General features: G+C 52.7%; 5 protein-coding genes across 5 annotated transcripts; 1 reads left to right on the top strand and 4 right to left on the bottom strand.

Moving 5' to 3' along the window:
* Positions 1-3,720: 3,720 nt before the first annotated feature.
* On the bottom strand, positions 3,721-5,060 carry K452DRAFT_284046 (uncharacterized protein). Its single transcript, XM_033539880.1, has one exon. It carries the CDS (start codon positions 4,661-4,663, stop codon positions 4,106-4,108), a length of 558 nt encoding a protein of 185 aa, XP_033401394.1. The 5' UTR covers positions 4,664-5,060; the 3' UTR covers positions 3,721-4,105.
* On the bottom strand, positions 4,806-5,390 carry K452DRAFT_123849 (uncharacterized protein). The gene has a single exon (XM_033535205.1). The coding sequence runs from the start codon at positions 5,249-5,251 to the stop codon at positions 4,949-4,951; it is 303 nt and encodes a 100-aa protein (XP_033401395.1). The 5' UTR covers positions 5,252-5,390; the 3' UTR covers positions 4,806-4,948.
* Positions 5,114-7,092, bottom strand: K452DRAFT_315875 (uncharacterized protein). The gene is made up of 2 exons (XM_033543905.1): positions 5,673-7,092; positions 5,114-5,621 (listed from the first exon to the last, which is right to left on the bottom strand). Exons 1-2 carry the CDS (start codon positions 6,785-6,787, stop codon positions 5,531-5,533), a joined length of 1,206 nt encoding a protein of 401 aa, XP_033401396.1. The 5' UTR covers positions 6,788-7,092; the 3' UTR covers positions 5,114-5,530.
* Positions 7,093-7,926: 834 nt separating this feature from the next.
* K452DRAFT_123866 (uncharacterized protein) lies at positions 7,927-8,440 on the bottom strand. Its single transcript, XM_033535206.1, has one exon. It carries the CDS (start codon positions 8,405-8,407, stop codon positions 8,126-8,128), a length of 282 nt encoding a protein of 93 aa, XP_033401397.1. The 5' UTR covers positions 8,408-8,440; the 3' UTR covers positions 7,927-8,125.
* A 308-nt stretch (positions 8,441-8,748) lies between these two features.
* K452DRAFT_264925 (multicopper oxidase) lies at positions 8,749-11,367 on the top strand (the record flags this gene model as incomplete). Its single annotated transcript, XM_033538719.1, has 9 exons — positions 8,749-9,172; positions 9,354-9,533; positions 9,590-10,000; positions 10,054-10,378; positions 10,433-10,559; positions 10,614-10,688; positions 10,829-10,987; positions 11,039-11,193; positions 11,265-11,367. The coding sequence occupies 9 exons, from the start codon at positions 8,749-8,751 to the stop codon at positions 11,266-11,268; spliced, it is 1,860 nt and encodes a 619-aa protein (XP_033401398.1). The 3' UTR covers positions 11,269-11,367.
* Between the last annotated feature and the right edge of the window lie 78 nt (positions 11,368-11,445).

Here is an 11,445-nt window from a genome sequence, read left to right on the forward strand (position 1 = left end):
CTACCCTTACCTACTACTGCTTGCTTGCTTACTTACTTAACTGTTGCATGAACGGTTGGACAGTTCCCTGATCTGCGTATACACGCACGCACGCACGTGGCAACGGCGTGGGCTTCGACATGGGCGTGGGCATGGGCTTGGGCTGAAGCATGGCACTGCACAGCATAGCACGGCATGGCGCAGCGCAGCACGACATACATGCATGCGCGTGGCAGGACAGAGAAGCACACAGCCCTCTTGCGCAGGTACAGTCCCTACCTATCTACCTGCCTACCTACCTACCTTACTTAGTTTCGTCGGCATGGCCTGGTGCGGTGCGGTGCGGTGCTACATACGGTGGCACGGTATGCAGAGGCGTGGCTGAGGGCTCGGGTTGGGGGTGGCTTCTGCAGGTACGTTACGCTGCTGCTGCTGCTGCTGTGCGCCCGTTGTTGTACGCCCGTTGCTGTGCGTGCGTCAGTGCGTGCGTTTTGTGCTTTGTGTACCCTGGGTGCTGTACGACTGACTTGCTTTCGGATTGCTGTGCTGAGGGCCTGGTGGAGATTTTAGGATTGTGGTTGTGTTTGTGTTGCCGCTTCTTGCTTTGTGCTTGTGCTTGTGCTTGTGCTGGTGCTGGTGGTGGTGAGGTGGTGAGGCGTGGAGGTTGGGTTGGGGGTGTCTTGGTTGGGTGGTGTTGTGGTAAGGACTCGGTGGGCGGATGGGGAGGAATAAGGTGTGTGTTTGGGTTTGTTGAAGTGGTATCTACGGGGGCTGGTGGTGGTGTTGGGGGAGTTGTGTGGGACGTGTACGTAGTGGGTATGAGTGTGCAGTGTCAGGGGTATTCCTGGTGTTGAGGACGTCTGATTGCATTTGATGTTGCTGTTAGTCTTTATGCAACAGTTAATTTATTTGAAGCAATATGCTATGTTTCAGTTTTTGTCTTTTCCCCAGCGATTCGAGTTCAATTTTCCCCTCTAGTTTGGCTGTCGGTGAATCAGACACTGATGAAGAACTGCAAAATACTTTGATGTTTCTATATTTTGAGAGATGGGCCTTGTTATTCATACATTGGAGAATCGCACAAATGCAATTTCTCTGCTGTAGTTGGGTATATGGATTGATATGGGGCAAACATTTGATTACTTTCTCCATTTTGTAATTCACTCTTTTCGAGGTCGGAGTTCTAATACATCATGGCAGTTGTGAAAGCGATTTACATGAGCAACATTCTATGGAGTCGTTTGCAAAGATATTGAGTTGGCTATAGGTGTGGTGTTGATTTTTATCGTTTTATTCTAGCACCATGCAGACCCGCAGCAAACTCCGGTTGTCAATTCCAGAAAAATCCATCCAACCCATCCCGTAACAAACCCGCTACCAACACAAAATGACCACCTTACCCTCACACGATATCTATTTCCAACACCACTCGAAGCTTATCAGATCGTCATAAGCTGGCCGTCCTCAATATAAGCAGGCGAAGATCCTATGATCCGCGCTCGCTACCGCCCATGCCACCGATCAACCAAGCTAGCGCAGCGGAGAATAAATCGGGAAAAGCGGACGGACTCGCGAGGATTCACAGGCAAATAGTAAGCAACAATCATCCGCTCATCAGCGCCGGGATCAAGGCCTACGCGATCACCGTCACATGCATCTCGCACCTCACTCAGCGGCTTCCTTGGCCCCCTCGCAACAAAGTCAAACTCATCCACGGCGAGCGCCATTGCCATCGCTTCATCGCCAACGCGGACGGCTTGGTGATGCTACCGATGTGCCGCCCGACCGCTTCTTGCCTCACATCAGCCCAGGATAGTCGCGAGAGGTGACTCGTGCGATACGTCGTTCTATTGCGTGCTCCTTCAGCCACGCTGACGGTATGCATGGCCGAGCGCGCCAAGGACGATACCAGCGCGTCATAAACCTTAACTAAGAGGGCGCCAACGGCGAGGCGAGCGCGCCGAGTCTGGCTTCAAGGCTTCTCAGGCGCGGCCTTGGTAAGACGTCCATCGTGTGGCGCGCAAGGCCGATCTTCGGGCATCTAGGTAGTGAGCATCTGGAATTGGCGACTTGCGAGCGAGCACATGGCCTTGCGGAAGCCCCGAGGTAAGCAAGCAGCTCGAGGCAGTTCGATGCTTCTCTTGCCACTGCAGACCACTCCACTGACTCTCAGCGTGGCTGTTGCGTTGGCCATGACAGACATTGCAAGCTGCGTGGCCGAGAACATGACCGCTTGTGGAGCTGCTGGCTATGTAGGCTGCAGCGCGTGAAGAGAGCCAGAATCTCCCGGATTCCTGCAGCAGAGGCTTCGCTCCAAAAAAGAAACTATTGTCTGCATGCAAGTCATGAGTGCGCATGCGTGAAAAGCGACTAGGCGCACGATGCAGTCTTGAATTCAAGAGAGAGAAAAGAAGAGGCATGGATCGCAAGCACAGAAAGCATACTTACAGACCAGACCACCACGACAGACTCACCGCTCCATCGGACCTACGGACATTTAAAATCCAATATCCACATTGCCCGAAGCGGCCCTGTCTCCGTGGCCGCGTAAGCAGCCACGGCCAGCGCGCAAATCACCCCATGGCCGCCCATTCGTCCCCGAGCGAGCAGCAGCCATGTCAGCCTTACCCGCCCGAGCTCGCGCAACACCACCCGCATGTCTTGGCCCCCGCCGCTCGGAAAGTTGACACACGCCCTTGTTTGCGCGGAGACGGCCCAAAAGAGCGCCGTCTCCGCCTATGTCTTGCTGCGGCCCCGATCCTCTGGCCTGGTATACATGTTACATCTATATGACCAGAACTGCGGCGCGTAGGGCACGCAGATCATCAATTATCGTCGCCGAGGGTCGCAATCTACGTACCCGTAGCGCTGGATCCGCAATCCGAGACACGCAGAGTCGAGCTCGAGCTCTGCTTCGGCTGCCTGAGGCCGCGCGTTTGCACACGAGGGCTTTGCCTGAGTCTGCGTGAACGCTTTCAGGACTTCCGCCGTTTTCGGTGCCATTGTGTACGTGCAGGCGAAGGCACTGCGCCGCAGAAGCAGCTACAAACCTGTAGCTGGCTGGGCCGAGTGTCGGCGTGCTCGCTCTGCGCCCGACTTCCGTTGCCACCACCCCTGGGCGCACCTCTGCTTGCGCTCTCTAGGTGGCTCTCAGCTATCGTCGGCGCGGCCGTGCTTCTAGCCGCTTCCCTGTGCTGCTAGGCAGCGGCCGCTGGGCGCTTGACCGCTCTGCCATGTGATGCCCTTGCTGGCAGGCATCGACAGCTGTCATGCCGTTCAGCTGGAACTTGCCCTGCTGGCATTTTATGCTGCAGTGGCCCGACTAAGGTAGGGATATGCCTGGGATTGTGCTGGAAGGGTTGCAGGCCCTCCAGCATCTCAATGGCTAGTCTTGGGAGATCTTCTGATCTCTTGATTCTGTCTCAAAAGGTTCTGTTGTCACCGGTGGTGACTGTGATCCGTAAGAACCCGTTGGTTCGCCAGCGTGGTGGCGGAAGGATATGAGTCGACGGCGCACTACCAGCGGTGAAGGTTCGGCCCAGTCTCGACTCTGAAGATGTGAAAGTTTCCCGTATGCAAGGCATTCACAAAAGCCCCCCCTGCTCTCCGATGAGTTCCCTCTCGGTGAACAGGTGGTCAAAGGCCGCACGATACGGGTCATCGTAAACTCATTGCCCGCACCAGCCACATACGAGCACGGCCATTTGCGATGGCAGCAGAGCCGCGCTGTCCGATGTAACCGCCCAGGGAAGGAATGGAGGATGACAAACGGGTACGAAGAATTTCCAAGCCACTCCAGGGACTCGCTTGGGGGCTCGCTTGCGACTCTCCCCGCAAACGCGCACCCTGGGCCTTTTGAGGCTCATCCGCACGCTCCACTTTAGGCAGCTTAGCAAGTGTCACCCGGTTTTTCCAGCAATCAGGGGTGGTTCCGCGTCGAGGAGGGTAGGGCTAGCCAGCGGTAATCCCGACGCCTCGGGATGGACGAGTTCGCGACTCCACCTCTTTACGGATTAGTTGTGAGCGCTTCCAGCACCGGTCAACCCTTTTCAAATCTACGCCTCTTCCTCGCGTTTTCCTCTTGCAGCGTCTCATTTACTGGCGATGCATACGAGCCCATGCCGAGCTAGCCACCACCCCTCCTGGAAGCCCACGAGAAGCACTCCCTGAAGCGGGCACGCCTGCATCCGCGGAAGTTGCTGCGGTGCTGTATGACTGGCCTCGTGCTCGCCGCATGCGCTGGCAGCGCACCGTAACCGGTTGTCTGGCTGGCTGAAGGGCTGGCTGACGGCCACGCTGCGCCGCCAGTCGCGATGCGCATCGTCATCGGCAGCGCCGTGAGCCAGAGCCAGAGCCCCGGGCCGCGCGCTCTGCACGCCACGACCGGGGCGCGCGCGCTGCCGGGTGAAACTTGCCCACTGGTGCTGGATGGCAAACGATGGCTAACGCGGCGTGCTGCTCTGGCCGGCGCGGAGAAGGACCTGTTCATACGCTGAGCTCCGCGACATCCCGAGCGCTTGCGGAACTTTGTCTGCGAGCGCATTTGTTGGTGTTGCAGCTTGTTGGGCTTGCGGGATGTTGTGTGCTGTTGACTGGCTAGGTTCCTGTGCGGCTGGTTGTCCCGCTCTTCGGGGAACTGTAGCACATGAGGTTGTCGCGAAGGCGGCGGAGGCGTTCGCGGCATGACAGGTCAGCGGAGTGTTGTTGTCGTACCGAGGCGGGCATACGTAGAGAAGAGGAGGGTCTGCAGAAGCGCCTTGTGGAAGTGGCAGCGATAGCGGAGGTGGAGTCGAGCAGTGGCGTGTCACTTACATGCGGCGGGGTTAGCTGACAATCACTGCGGAAGCAGGGGCCTGGAGAAGTTTCCTGTTTCGTGTATGTTTGCACCCTTTGCCCAGGTGGCTGGCTGACCATGGCCAACTCTACGCACCGGTCTACCCCCTCAGTGGCCGCTGCTGCGCCAAGAAGATTACCGACGCTTTCGAACAGGGTTATGCCTCCGGGCATGGAGAATCTCAAACACGATAGGGCTGATGAACAGTGGCGCACGCCTTTCTCGCTTACCCCTACCAGGCTTGGCCACTGTTAGGTAATGGCGAAAGAACGTATGCCGCATTAGGATGATCAAGGATATGCCAGTGTAAAATATCGCTTTGTTGAGCCTAGCTAATGTGCAGTATGCACGCAAAAACAACCTGGGATCTCCAGCTGCCATGGGAATCATAAAAGAGTGCAAGAAGAGAAAACGGAAACGAAATTTTGCCCAACGCATTATGCATTTCGTTATTCATGAACAGGGGTCAGAAAACGCACAAGAATCTAAGGATTAGATGAGTAGGTCGTGTTTGGTTTGCGGTTGCATAAAAACCTCCGCATGTGGCTGGAAACAATCGTATCGTAGTGGTGGTGGTGGTGGTGGTGGTGGCGTAAAACTCTCCTCGTATCGCTATCATTTTCCATCTCAAAATGGCTCAAACGAGACTTGCCAATCAATGACTGGCGTTTGCTGTAGGTCCGAATGTGCCCACAACTGCATACTGAAGTTGCAAACCTAAACACGAGGCTTATGTTTGTAGTGTCCACCTTTGCTCCTGCACGCAGATACAGACGCCGTTGGGGTGACTGTAGTAGTGTAGGTCCATCTGCAAAGTGTTAGCACATGTTTGTTGATTTAGTCACAGAATAAAACTTACGTCTGGTGCAAAGTCTTGGTAGTATAGACCGTGGTGTAGGCGTGCTTGGAGCGAGTTTTGGTGGGAGTGGGCGCGGTAATTGTGACCATTGTGATGCCAGAGTAGACCGTGTTTGGCGGAAGGGTGGTAGCTGTGGTTTCTGTTACCAGGACTTCCTCCGTCGTAGTGGAGGCAGGAGCAGTATGCGTGACCGTAAAGTTGGCAGGCGTAGGGTTAGTGACAGTGATTGTCTCGGAATCTGGAGCACGCTCTTGGAGTCTCCGCTCTTGGATACGCTCAGATGCAGACATGCCACGAAGACGGTGAGCATTTCCAAGCACACGGCGAGCCACGGAAGAGTCAACGCGTTTGTCACGTTTTCCAACTGCCTGCACGCCAGTCGGGGAAGCTTCACCGCTGATGGTTTGAACCGTGTAAACAGCAACCTTGTCGCGAATGGAGGGTTTAGGTGGAACGGTGCAAGTTGCAGTTGCGGTCTTAGTGACTGTAGTGAGTTCCTCGGTATAGGCACGGCGTGTCTTAGTGTAGAGCCCTGTGGTCCATATGGTGGTGGCTTTTGGCGTGATCGTCTTTGTCCGCTTGGCCGTTCCAGATGGTGAGGTGATGGTTTGTGTGTTAGGGATAGTTTCGGTGATATAGACGGTCGTGGGCGACGTGATAGTTTCTATGGGAGTTGAGGTGATGTCCCAAGTGATAGAGTTTGTGATGGTGGCCGTTACTTGTGGTCCCACGGTGAGATAGATATCACGCTGGTAGTCGAAAGGGTCGCTATCGGCATTGTTTCCTTGAATGAGAAGTAGCCAGTGCCCAGATTCCATTTCACTCTTCAGGATGGGGCAAGTCGACAGCTGCGGTACGTCATCCGGGGTGGTGGGTATCTGTGAACATATGTATGTATCGTTGGTTTCGGGCTCGACAAGTAATATGTTTGCATAGCCTCCGGAGCATCCATCAAATTGAGTGACGGCGGTGAAATTTTCGGACGATGCTTGATTGATGAAGTAGGAGCCTTCGTCCGAGAAATCAATGCCTCGAGAGCCACACGAGGAGGAGAAGGCAGGTTGAGCCAGTGCAGAAATTGCAACGAAGGCACCAAGTTTGGAAAGAAGACTCATGTTTGAAAGGCAATGGAACGACCGTCGTAAGCGATAGAAGATTGCAAGAGACGCTATAGTACGAAGAGTCACAGTGTACCGAGTGATGAGAGTTCTTATAAGATATCTTCACGGCGGCAGTGGTATCAAGAATAGGTCACAGCTCCGCAACATCCACCCGCAATGAAAACGGAAGAGGTCATGCTGGCGTACGTGTACAGACTGACACGAGGGAGTTCTCGGCCAAGGTAGCATCTGCTGACCGGCGTGGGCAGCTGCGGCTGTTGCCATGCTGCAGAGATTTCGTAGTGGCTGTTCAGGTTGTGAGGAGGATTGAGGTGAAGGTCAAGGCGTCAAGGGACGTTGGACGCGTCGGGGCGTGGACCAATGGCGCCGGACAAACCTAGGCTCCGACCCCACTCGGCGTCGGCGACTCCCCGTCCTTCCAACAACTTATTGTTTGCAGCCATTCTGTGTCGTCACGGCCATCGTTGCGCATTGCTGGTTGCGGATGATTTGATGGTGGAGAGAAATCCTGGAGCCTGCATCGCGTCAGCACGCTAGGCTTTCGCCGGGGTATTTCCACACCCGATGATGCATGTTTTCGTCTTCGCGCTCCCTGGCTTGCTTGCAGGCTGACACGACCCGGCCCCGGCTGGCCACGAGCTGTAAGAAAGCACATACATGTCATAAGCATAGCGCCACAAACATTATTTTGCACTCTTAATCATCGTCAGAGTATAAAATCCACAGGGCTATGCGGGACAGGGGGTTGGGCGGCTGGCATCGTATCAACCCTCCGCAAGTGGCGTTTTGCCCATGTACATCATCGAGTGCCAAGGCTTAATCCTCCGTATCCCTGGATCTGCACTGGCCTTGGCTTCCGGCCATCTCGGTTATGCGGGATGAAGTCTCACTTCTTCTCATCCACTCTCCACTGAAGCATTCTAAAACCAATTCGGGAGCCCAGGTGCGCTATTTTGTTCCTTGGTGAGTGGAGAAGAGCTCTGTACGTAGTACTCTCTTGACTGCCACTTAATTTGATATTGTCGAGTGCCACCGCATCGGGACGTTACCAGCCAGCCAGGAGTGAGGCGTTCTTTGGGACCAAAGTCGAGATCGACCTGTTGGGAATGTGGCTAATCAGCAACGATGAGAGTCGTTGACCGGAGAAAGCCTATGCCTTGACTCAATACTTCCATGCACACCTGCATCACCATCTGATGTAAGGCTTGGGGCAAGCTCTAAAGCCACAATTAACCAAACTTGACCGCGGCTCCAAACATGCACATGGTCATGCGAGTGGAGCTTTCCGTATCGTGGTAGCCAGGGCTTTCGCCCGATATACTAAAATAAGATTCAGGTAAGCCGCCTTATCACATTAGCTGATCTTCGCTGTCGGCAGATACAACAAATCTGGACTGTGCCTGTCACGCTGCCGGCAACCAGCTGGCGAAGCTGACGGCTAACTTCCCGTCCCCGAAGCGCCTCAATGCTTGGCCTTTTTGCCCCATGGAGTCCGTTTTGTGGCGTGGGAACAAATTTCCACCAACCTATCGTCCGCATCGTTGACTTGAGTTCGCCTAGAGACCATAGAACTCTGCCCTGTTGCCACCAACTGGGATCAAAGTCACATAGCATGCGACCATCACGAGCTCACATTGCCTTGTCGACCGTGTGATGCATCAGCAATCAATAATTATTTCCAACCATACGGGTCTCCATGTTGATAGACCCAGTATCTCCGAACCCGAGTATTCCGCTTTAGGGAATCAAGAACCTCGGTTGCGAGAAGACTAGAACTATGTAAAGGACATGTTCTCCCGGTATTCGATCAACCACCAGTTCACTTCTCTCGCTCATATCGTTTACATTGAAAGAGATCAGCTTCTTTGGTGTTGTCTTCCCTCATTCTTTCCAACTCTTCCTTACGTCCAAGATCAGAGTCCCAACTTTGAGCCTCTCGCTTCTTGTCACGGAAAATGATACTCTCTAAAAAGAGTGTCATCGCCTTTGTGGCTTTAGGCGCGCAAGCCTTGGGGGCTATCATCCCCGATGAAGCCTTGATTGCGCGAGCCACGACATCTCTTGCAAACGCTACTTCAGCTATTTCCACTGCGACTTCATCTAATGCGCCCTCATCCACTTCGACCTTGCCGCCTGCTGACGGAGATTGCGATAACGGCCCAAACACTCGACAGTGTTGGGAAGGCGACTACAGTCTTTCCGACGACTTTGATGAAAAGACGCCTCCTGCTGGAAATGTTGTCTCCTACAATTTGGTCCTGAGAGATTACACCTGCGAAGAAGTGGCGGCGATCTCACCTAGTGTTGGTGATGGCAGTACTGAGTGCACGAGCATGCAGCTTTTCAACGGACAGTATCCAGGTCCGGTTCTCAGAGGAAGTGAGTAAATGATTTTAATATTTTGAAACTCGAAATGAGTAGTTTCCACAGAGAGTACAGTCAGGTCACGGAAAGATCTAAATACTTTTCATTCAGTTGTCAAAAGAGCTTGGATCAAAAGACGTTTTCATAAAACTAGAGTACACTATTATTTGCAGACGGCATGCTAACCATTCAAAAGAATGGGGAGACACTTTCCAGATCACCGTCACGAACGAATTGGAAAGCAACGGGACTAGCATCCACTGGCACGGCATCCGGCAGCTGAACAACTGCCCACATGACGGTGTGAATGGTGTTACCGAGTGCCCTATTCCGCCTGGGCATTCTTATACGTATGTCTGGAAAGCTACCCAATATGGTGAGGAAAGACAAAGCCCCTATGCCATTGTCAGGAAACTGATCTGGACGTTCCAGGAAGCACATGGTACCACAGCCATCATAGTGCACAGTATGGCAATGGAGTTCTTGGATCCATTGTCATTGATGGCCCAGCAAGTGAAAACTACGATATCGATCTCGGCCCATTGCCCCTTACGGACCACTACAATGAAACAGCCTGGTACCTCAACTCGTATAATCTGCACAACCTTCCACCCTATCCGCCTGACAACATCCTTGTCAATGGCACTGCCGTAAACGAGCAGGGGGCCGGAAGGTACAATATTGTCAGCGTTCAGAAGAACAAAAAATACCGTCTGCGGCTCATCAACATGTCGGTCGACACCATGATGGTTTTCTCGATCCAGGGGCATGACTTTAAACTTATAACTTCCGACCTGGTTCCCATCAAACCGATTACAGTGAATTCTGTACTGATAGCTATTGGTATTTTTCATACCCCCTGAGGCTTATCTACATGTGGCTGATTTTTTCTTTAGGTCAGCGCTACGACATTGTCTTCGAAACCGATCAGGATGTAGACAATTATTGGATGTTTGTCCAGACGGCGACCAACTGCAACAGTGCCACGAGTTTTGCTAGCTCCACGATCGTACAAGGAGGTGTTTTGAGCTATGAAGGCGCAAGTACTTCTTTGCCAGCATATGCAAGTCCTCCGGCACTTCCGGCTGCAGGAATCTGCGTGGACCAACCTGATCTCAAGCCGTGGTGGTCAGAGCAGATACCATCAGACGACTTTTTAAGAACCGTCTCAGGCATTGATGTCGTCTTCAATGGGACTGCTTTGAGCGACAATCTTGTGCAGTAAGTATATGTTTTAAGGTGCTGTTGCGAGATGGTGTCGGCTAAACGCACTAGATGGGCCATCAACGGCAGCGCAATGAACATCGACTGGTCAGCCCCAACATTGCAATACGTTGCAGACAAGAAGATCAGCCAGATACCAAGAAGCTACAACGTTTTCAACATGACTAACCACAACCAGGTAAGCGAAACCGGCTTTCGTTGAGATGCACTATATTGACTAACGATTTTTTAGTGGTATTACTGGATCATTACAAACGAAAGCGGCGGACTCGCTCATCCTATTCATTTACACGGACACGATGCTTACGTAAGACATAATTTTCCAGCAGTTGCGGGTTGGGGTGGGTGTGGTGGTGTTGATATGTACCGCCCCAGTCCACCCCGTGGCACTGGTCACGTGGATACGGTGTAGTGTTCTGATAAGTTCGATACTGACAAGTGTTTCAGGTATTATACCAGAGCAGCACACATTGGGATGGCAATATTGGTTCTTTGACACTCGACAATCCCATGCGCCGCGACGTCTACATCTTACCAGCCAATGGGCAACTCATTCTCGCTTTCCCGGCAGACAACCCCGGGGCATGGCTTATGCACTGTCACATTGTGAGTTACAAGCTATGGCAGAAATAACAACAGTCACTAATAGAGATACAGGCGTGGCACGTTACTGATGGTTTATCCCTCCAATTTCTGGAGACACCGGAACTTTTTGCTTTCGACAGCAGCGTTATCAACCCAAACTGCGAAGCCTGGAGAGAGTACTGGAATGGTCCGCACCCGTATGAAAAAGAGGTGGGGGACTCAGGCTTGTAAGTACTATATTAACTGTTTTTTTTTTAAAAAAAAAAATAAAGACTACAGGCTTACAAACCGATAATAGGTAATTTAAACTCATTACAGTCTAAGGAGCCGCACACTTGAATTCCATATCGAAACTGATTACTCAAGGGTAATAGCATGGAGTGGATCTGTGTTGAAGGTTGACGTGAGATTCATTGAGGAGGTCATTTCCACCAGAATTTCCTAATTGGGAAAGGCGGTGGCAGAAACCCCGGATGATC

The sequence above is a fragment of the Aplosporella prunicola genome, assembly GCF_010093885.1.
Source record: "Aplosporella prunicola CBS 121167 unplaced genomic scaffold K452scaffold_4, whole genome shotgun sequence".
Taxonomy (NCBI): domain Eukaryota; kingdom Fungi; phylum Ascomycota; class Dothideomycetes; order Botryosphaeriales; family Aplosporellaceae; genus Aplosporella; species Aplosporella prunicola.

Bases quoted from the DNA above. Each gene is read 5' to 3' on its own strand.
- K452DRAFT_284046 (XM_033539880.1), bottom strand. From the start codon at position 4,663: ATGCCGCGAACGCCTCCGCCGCCTTCGCGACAACCTCATGTGCTACAG.
- K452DRAFT_315875 (XM_033543905.1), bottom strand. From the start codon at position 6,787: ATGAGTCTTCTTTCCAAACTTGGTGCCTTCGTTGCAATTTCTGCACTG. The intron at 5,622-5,672 runs GTAAGTTTTATT...AACACTTTGCAG, and splicing joins ACCAAGACTTTGCACCAGAC to ATGGACCTACACTACTACAG.
- K452DRAFT_123849 (XM_033535205.1), bottom strand. From the start codon at position 5,251: ATGCGTTGGGCAAAATTTCGTTTCCGTTTTCTCTTCTTGCACTCTTTT.
- K452DRAFT_123866 (XM_033535206.1), bottom strand. From the start codon at position 8,407: ATGCTATGTGACTTTGATCCCAGTTGGTGGCAACAGGGCAGAGTTCTA.